At 36.8% G+C, this 8,593-nt stretch overlaps 1 protein-coding gene across 1 annotated transcript; it reads left to right on the top strand.

Annotated features, from left to right (window-relative positions):
* The first annotated feature begins 3,475 nt into the window (after positions 1 to 3,475).
* Positions 3,476 to 3,976, top strand: LOC145112146 (histone H4-like). The gene has a single exon (XM_079048355.1). It carries the CDS (start codon positions 3,539 to 3,541, stop codon positions 3,848 to 3,850), a length of 312 nt encoding a protein of 103 aa, XP_078904481.1. The 5' UTR covers positions 3,476 to 3,538; the 3' UTR covers positions 3,851 to 3,976.
* Positions 3,977 to 8,593: the final 4,617 nt, after the last annotated feature.

Here is an 8,593-nt window from a genome sequence, read left to right as displayed (position 1 = left end):
GACAAAAAAGCGAACCCGACGGGTTTTAAAACCCATAAACTGAAATACACAGGTTGAGTTTAGTTTTACCACAAAATTGACCCAATTCGGTCAATGCTCACCTCTAATGGACATATCACTATCAGAATTTCAATATTAGGAAGTCATACCATTTAATTTACAATAGGCTACTTGGTATTTTTGAAAAAGTTCTAAGGAACTTTAGACACATAACTATGAAATGAAAACATTTATTATGAGTTGTTATCTTTAAGGCTTAAAAAAAACTAGAAAATATTATTTTAATCTTTACATTTTCACATTGTCTTCAACTAAGTCATAATTTTTTTAGCAAAGTCCAAAATCTTGGATTAGTGTCTAAGTCCATAACTATTTTGGTATGTACTTGACCCGATGGTGCATGGTCCTTTTGGGTTGCCTTCACCAAAACAACTTGATAGGATGAACTATGGAGAGAAAGGATTAATTATGATTTATTAATATATTATGAGAATAATATATTAAAGGAGAAATCATATTGTTTAATTAATATTAGTCAAGAATTAATTGATAATTAATTTTGTGGCTAAAAGAGATTAATTAAACTTAAGGGACTGGAACTGTAATTATAAGATAATTGCATTTGGGCTATGGATAACCTTGGAATAATAGGTTGGACGAATTCTATGGGGAAACCCATTAGAAATCGTCCAAGGGATATTCTAAAAGGGTTCATGGGCTGCTTAGGGCTTAAGCAGTCAGATTAGGGTTTCCTAGTTGAAAACCCTAATAGCCTACATGTATATATAGTACCCTTAAGCCCCAAAAACGTGGCTAAGAGTTTCACTAGGGTTTCTGGACGTTTTGGGCAGCCTCCTCTCTCTTCATTCTTCATCCTCTTGCTCTTGGTGTTTGTGTGCCATTAGAGGAGTGACACTTGTGACTCTAAGCTTTCTAAAGCCATTACAAGGAGGATTTGAGATTGTTATTGCTACATAACAATCAAGGTATGATCTAAACCCTAATTCATATGTTAATATTGATTATCACATGCTAGATCTAGGGTTTAAAGTCTTGGATGAATTGCATGTACAATAGAGAAACCTAGATCCAAGCATTAGGGTTTGTATGAGCACATAGGATGTTCTTATGGCCTAAACCCATCAGTGGTATCAGAGCCTTGATTGGTTTCTATTGTATTGATGCCTTGGTTATTTGTTCAAGCTTCAAAATCGATTTTTTGGCTCCCTGACTGATGAACTCGGCGAGTTCCAATGTGGACTCGGCGAGTTGCTCCAACTCGGCGAGTCCATAGAGGAACTCGGCGAGTTCGAGCGTCAGAAAGAGGGAAATTCGGGATTTCTTGCTGTTTTGCTTGAGGATACTTGCCTTAATTGTTTTGGATCTTTAATATTCGAATTTTATCTTATATTTGAGAATATCCTTGATTAAACAAAAGATAATTACCAATTGATTAGATAATAACTTCCTTATATGATTAAAGATTAATTATTTGTATTAATTGGGTAACTTATCTTGCAAGAAATTGAAATTATGTCAAATTTAGATAATCATTAAATTAATTGTTTAATTTAAATTATTTGCTATTTGATTCTTGTGTTTTTGAAATGTTTCAAATACTTGCCCTCAAGTTTTGGAATTTAAATTTTGATTAAAAGGTTTGATTTGAAATATTTAAATTCTAAACCCTAATGTTTTGAAATGTTTCAAAACTTGCCCTCAAGTTTTGGAATTTAAAAGTTGATTAAAAGTTTAATTTAGAAATGTTAAATTCTAAAACCCTAGTATTGTTTTGAAAAGTTCAATTCACACCCTTATGGTTTTATTAATTAATTAAAGTGTATAATTAAGAGAGATTTAATAAATCCATAAAAGTTTTGGTTTACAATTTAATTAAATTAAAAGTGTAATTATTAAATTTGACCACCAGGTATTTTAAAAAGTATAAAATACACCTTATACTATATATAACATTAAGAGTCTAGTATTATATATGTATGAGTAAACAGTCAGTCTTACCGTTAGTAGGCCTCATTCACGAAGCTGGTCTATAAGGGGTGTTTAAGGAAATTGCCTATAAAATGGCGATTGAATGGGTATCCACTCTTACCCACCGCACTCTTGACTAGTGGAGGGTCGTTAGCCGAACGGGTAGGATAGGACAGAAACCTTCCATTATAAGTATAATGAAGTACAAAAGTAACTAAATGCTTTTACAAAATTCCCAATCTTAGTTACTTTAGACAAAAGTGAATTGATGCAATTCCATGAAATTACACTTTGTGCCCTTGCGAAGACGTTAGTGGAGCGTGTGTGGTTAACCGGCACACTAAATGGTTCTAAGCAAAGGTAGCAAAGGGTGACTCATTGTTTGTCATAGTTCGGTGGAGCGTGTGTGGTTAACCGGCACATCGAATAGGTGACTGTAACATTTGAGGGCACCATGTAAGTTTGCATGGTTATTCACACCCTGTTTTGTGATCCTCGGCATCCCAGTCACAAATCGAGGGGTATATCGAGATTTAAACATGCCATTGAAATGTTCAATGAATCTCAAAAGATCTATGAATTTTCAATAGATTTAAAACTTATTTTTTTTTTCGTTTTTCATGGTGGAAATTAGTGAATCGTCATTCACTTACCTTCAAATGTTCTGCAATTTGGGTTACGGCATCCCTCTCCCAAGTTGTAGAGTATTGTGTTGGGTCCTAGCCTTAATATCTCATTTGGGTGATTTATTAAGGACTCAATCAATCAACTAACTTGAATTTTTCTCCCGTTTTGTAGATGTCAAAGTATGACAACTATGGTCTTCCCAAATCCCGTGGAAAAAGCTTTTCACATGAAGATGATATTCCACGATTCGATCGAGGAACACGAGATCATGCTTCACTTCCTCCACCTCTTCCTATTGTTCTCCCTAACCCACAAGTTCAAAAGATTGAAAAGTTCAAACTCACTCAAGCCCTTTTGGCAAGTAAACATGAAGAAGGAAAGTCAGTGTGTGCACACGTCCTAGAGATGAAGTCACACATTGATAGGTTAAGAATGTTGGGATCTATTGTCTGTGAGGAGCTGGATGTTGACTGGGTTCTTCAGTCACTTCCTGACTCATATAGTGAGTTCGTAAGAGAGTACTACCTTAGTTTTGTTATACTTTTAAGTATATATATATACAAAACTTTAAATTCTTTAACTATTTAAAAAATAATAATTAAAAAAATGACTATATCATTGATTCATTCTTCTTTATAAAAGTACACATAATTTAATTTAACACTATTCCACACATGACCTGGACTATCCTAACCTGGATCCAACATTGTTAAAGCGAACCAATCAAAGCGTCTTATTTCTCATCACACAGATTACAATCCTGCGGCTATCTATGCCTCCTATTTAATCTAATCCAACGGACGAATACATTCTTCCTTTCAAACTCAAACCCCAATATTCTATAAATCCTCAAACCCATTTTAAGTACAAACACAAACAAAATTCAAATTCACTTCCAAAGAGAGAAAAGCAGAGAGAAAACATGTCAGGAAGAGGAAAAGGAGGCAAGGGATTGGGAAAGGGAGGAGCCAAACGTCATCGTAAGGTTCTCCGGGACAACATCCAAGGTATCACCAAGCCGGCGATTCGCCGTCTGGCCAGACGAGGAGGTGTCAAGCGTATCAGTGGGCTAATCTACGAGGAGACCCGTGGAGTTTTGAAGATCTTTCTTGAAAACGTCATCCGTGACGCCGTCACATACACCGAACATTCTCGCCGGAAAACTGTCACCGCCATGGATGTTGTTTATGCTTTGAAGCGCCAAGGCCGTACTCTCTACGGATTTGGTGGTTAAGAGAATTTTACGGTTTCTACTTTCCAGGGTTTTTGTTTGCCACCGAGGTTTTCATTGATTTGTTATCTGTAATCGGAAGTGGTATTACCTGTAATTGAAGCTATTAATACAATATCACTTATCCAATTCATTTTTTCTGTATGATTATATGCTTATGCAATACATGACATTTGTATTTGGTACCTTTAATTCAGTGACTAGAATCTGTATTTGATTTAGGGTTTACATATGCTTCAGTAAAACTGTTGGAATCACTTGACCAGAGTGTTGGGTAATTTGTTAATCAAACTTCTCTTCTCTGTCTTCCTAAAATTTCAATTGTAAGAAATTTGTGTTTCTAGTATTTTGCAGAATGCATGTATGTACATTGAAATTGTTATCCGGATCACACCTTTTATTTGATAACTTAAAAGGGTGTGAACTTTTTGTTGGATGTCATTATGTCAAGTTTTTAATTTGATGATTGCGTCGTTCAATCTGTTTACAAATTCGGCAAGGTAATTTGTTATTTAGGTTTGCAAGATTGTTGTAGAATATTAACTATAATTTATATTCCGTTGTGCTTTGTGGAAGCATTAACCATTAATTTTTTTTCAACACGTCAAAACTATATTAAAAAATAGGATAAAACAAAACAATATGATCTGCTGTAGTGCTGTGTTGTTACTGTATACAAGAGAAAAGAGGATAAAGCAAAACAACATGATCTGTTGTGTTGTTACTGTATACGAGAGAAAAGAGGAAGGAGAAAAACTGAGCACTTGGGAATTTCTACCCCATTATTCAGCAATAGAAGGAAACAAATAAATAGCTAAAACTACCATAAAAAAAATTGGAACTTCTATCTACTAATCAAGTTAGTGTCGTTTGATAGTTGCTAACTGGGTTAAAATTGATTGGTTTAGAAGTTATGACTGGGTTAATTTATGATCGAAATTTGTTGTTTGATTTTCTATCTGATTGACCATGTAAAAAGACTATATTACATTCAAAAAATACTTTTTTATAATAATTCATTGGGTTAATGGCTAAGGTCAAACAATTCAACATTTAGAACTATACACATATATTATTGTATCCAAAATACCCTTGCTCATCGAGACAACAACAAAACGAACAAATATACATGATTTTTATGCCCAAAATACCCCTGCTTCAAGGTTTCATTGAACTTTATAAAACTTTAACTAGTATTTAGCAAAAGTTAACTAGAACAAAAAAATAATCAAACTTCAAACACAACATAACCCTGCTAAAACAAACGTAATCCATATTTCCACATTACTCATTCAATAATCCAAAAATTAACAAAATGCACACTAGTTCTCATGAAGGATTAAACTTTTGCATGAGCAGATTCCTCGAGTAAACTTACAATAACAACTTAAATTACAGGAAATTTTCCATAGATGACCCATACTCAACAAGCAATTCACTTGATACTGTTAGAGGGAGTGAGACATATGTAAGCAGTGAATACCATAAGAAAATGAACGACTAGCTCAATTAGAAGAAAATGTACAAATATGAATTTTCCAAGAACATAAATGGTAATTTTTGATTTTCTGTTTCGAGAAAGCAATGAATAAACAAATTCATAACTATTTTGAAAAAGAAAAAAAGCAACAAGTAGCTAATCTGATTTATCAGAGGAGTAATAGACCCTACAGTCGAAGGTGCAGGGACGGTCGGCACCAGAGGAGGAAAACGTTGGCGGATGGGTAGTGGCAGACTGTCAGGAAGGAAGCGATGGTGCAAGTCGTTCACCAGGGATGATGGAGGCAGAAGCGATTGGGGTTAAAATCGGAACAACTCTCAATTGGAATGAGACGGAGCTCGGGGAGACAGCGCTGGCAGGGGATGACGAAGTCGCCGGGAGGAAGAGGGAGGAGGGACACAGATCATGTCGCACCTGGACGAGAACAGACGACAGGTCTCCGGTTGCGAGTTCGGAGGAAGATGACAAACTTTGGGTGGTCGTCGGTAGCAGGGAGAGCAGGGGAGAGGGATCACTTTTCTTCTTTGGATGCCTCTTCCGTAGGGAAAAATGGAATTGAAGGCGTTGATAATATTTTGTCCCGGTCCTTCTCATTTGAAGAGGGGACCGAATCAGTGAATGATGATGGACAGAATCCATATCTTGGACCGAGTCCATGACTTTAAAAACAATATCAAACATGATGAATTATGTTTTTTGGACCTGGTCTCCTTTTGGACTTGGTTAGAAGATAAATCAAACGACCCCTTAGTGTCGTTCATGGCTTTTTACTAAATCAAACACAAAAAAAACTAAAATATCCCTAAGACTATCGCATGATTTTTACTTGGTTTGGATTAACACTAACATTCTTCCTTCTTAATCTAAACTGATTATACCAATTTTTTTTATTTTTGTCACAAAATTTGGCACCCATTCTCTCTTTCTCAAGCAAACCAACGGTCCCATTTACCTCCTTTGGTCTTCTCGCCACTTATAAGCTTTTCCGGTGACGGTCTCTAGCGGTCTGTGCCACAATTTTTTGATTTCTCTCTTGCTTGCTCGGGTCTTGCTTCATTTCGTTCTTTCTCAATCAAAGGCGATCGCTCTTTTATGCTTGCTTCTTCTTTCTTGTCTGCTAACATATGGCAAGTTTTTGCTGCTTCTTTCTTCTAATCACCAAACGTGATCAACCTTGCTGCTTGTTTTCTTCCTCTCGACCTACTTGCTTGTTTTCTTCCTCGATAGTCGTCTGCTGCCATCTATGGGATCGAACCACCACAACCGGACCTTCATCTGTCAACACCACTACGAGCCATTGACGCCACAGGAGAACCGGAACACACCATAGTTGAGAACCATCTTGGTTAGCTCTGATACCAAGTGTAGGATCATACCCCTCCGACTTGTTCAACCAAATGGGATTGAACAAATAGGATAAAGCAAAACAATATGATCAGTTGTGTTGCTATTGTATATGAGAGAAAAGAAGAAGGAGAAAATAGGAGCACTTAGGAATTTCTCTTAACAATAGAAGGAAAAAAATACATAGCTAAAACTATCCTAAAAAAAATTGGAACTTCTACGCACTAATCAAGTTAATGTCGTTCATGGTTTTTACTAAATCAAACAAAAAAGGAGTAAAATACCCCTAAGACAATCACGTGATTTTGACTCGGTTTGGATTCACACTTATAGTTAGAAATTATCAAATAAAGTAATAAACACATTGACTTTCAAAAAGTCGAGTTTGTATGCCGAAGTAACCAACATTGTATATCTTTTTGTAGGTGGACCGGAAACCCCAAGAACAATAATGTATCAAAATGATACAAAAAATAGGTGGACCGGAAGAGTCATAGCCTCCACATGTCCATTCCACCAGGTGAGGGCTTGATCAACAAATGTACATGCTGCAAACTTCACCTTGAATTCCTCAGGGCATCCGCACTTTGATACATGAAAATTTGCCCGAAAGGGCATACATAGGGGTACGAAGTTTGGCAGCATAACGACTCTATGCGTAGTGTAATCACTTAAACATGGAGTCGGTAGCACATAACATGGTAAACATAAGAGAACATAGTACTATTAGGGGGTCTACTGATTCTAAACACACTAGGATGTGTTTAACGGTGTTAGTGAAATCATATCCCAAAATGTTGTGCCAAAAACTGAGCCATCTCGGTCATTTCCCTGATGACCTCATCCCTTTCCTACTCAGCCTGCACGGCTCGTGCCTCCATGGCAAATAGCTGTTGCCGAAGTGTGGCAGCCTCTGCTTCCGGAGAACGATCCTCACCCACGGGATTTCCTGGTGGGGCAGGGTGGTCCTGGTGTGTCTCGTCGGTAGGTGGTTTGACGGGGGCTTCGTCTGTGTCTCTTTCCTCCTCCATGTCGTCATCAGTCCCCTCAAACTCGTAGTCCGTATCAGTGCACTCGTCGGGCCCAATGCCGTGTGTTGCCCCTTGTCCTTCCTCGGGGTCGTCTTCAATCATTCTGTGGGCCACCAGGGCCTGGTGAAACTGTATACCTTGTTGTTCCACCTCCATGGTGACTGTGATGAGGAACACGTAAAGAGGGTAAATTTTGTAGAAATGAAATTTTCTTTTTCTGGGCATCAAAAGGGTATGCCTTAGGTTTACTGACCATCACGATCGCACCAGGGCATGCGAGAGTTGTATTCTGAAGGAAATGTAGTTGATCAGGCTACATTCATCCCTAATACAACTGTGAACAGTCCTGGCTTAACCGAGATGTCAGGATTTTCCAAATGTCTTATTTGAATTGTTATTATGTTTATTTTTCTAAGTCGCACAGGTAAGAGTGTTTATTATTATATTTTATTTGTTTTGTTGAGAGTTATTTAGTCTCTCTTTGGGTTTATAGTTATATGATACCAACCTGTCACACCCCCAAACCAGACGGCGGAAACGTCTGAGGGCTCGTGTGACTTAAATTGAAATATCATCACAATGAATATACATGAAACATAACATAAGCATCACCATGCATTAATACATTACAGCTGACATTGTTCACATCAAGTACATTTTTTTACATTACATAATCCAAAACATAAATTGTTTATCGATTGACATCACACAAAAGACATTTCAAAAACACGCTTGATAATTCTTCATTCTAACGGTTACCTGAGAATACAAGTATTTTTGAAAACGGTCAACATATATAATGTTGGTGAGTTCATAAGGAGGTTTGATATAAAAATAGTTTGTATTGTTTGTAAAACCCAGAAAATCTGA

This window comes from Lactuca virosa, chromosome 5, assembly GCF_052849685.1.
Source record: "Lactuca virosa cultivar CGN04683 chromosome 5, Lactuca_virosa_CGN04683_v6, whole genome shotgun sequence".
Classification (NCBI taxonomy): Eukaryota; Viridiplantae; Streptophyta; class Magnoliopsida; order Asterales; family Asteraceae; genus Lactuca; species Lactuca virosa.
Note: the sequence above shows the minus strand (reverse complement) of the source record. Positions and strands in the feature narration are given on the sequence as shown.

What these genes read in the sequence shown, in the direction of transcription:
- LOC145112146 (XM_079048355.1), top strand. Translation starts at nt 3,539, where the DNA reads ATGTCAGGAAGAGGAAAAGGAGGCAAGGGATTGGGAAAGGGAGGAGCC.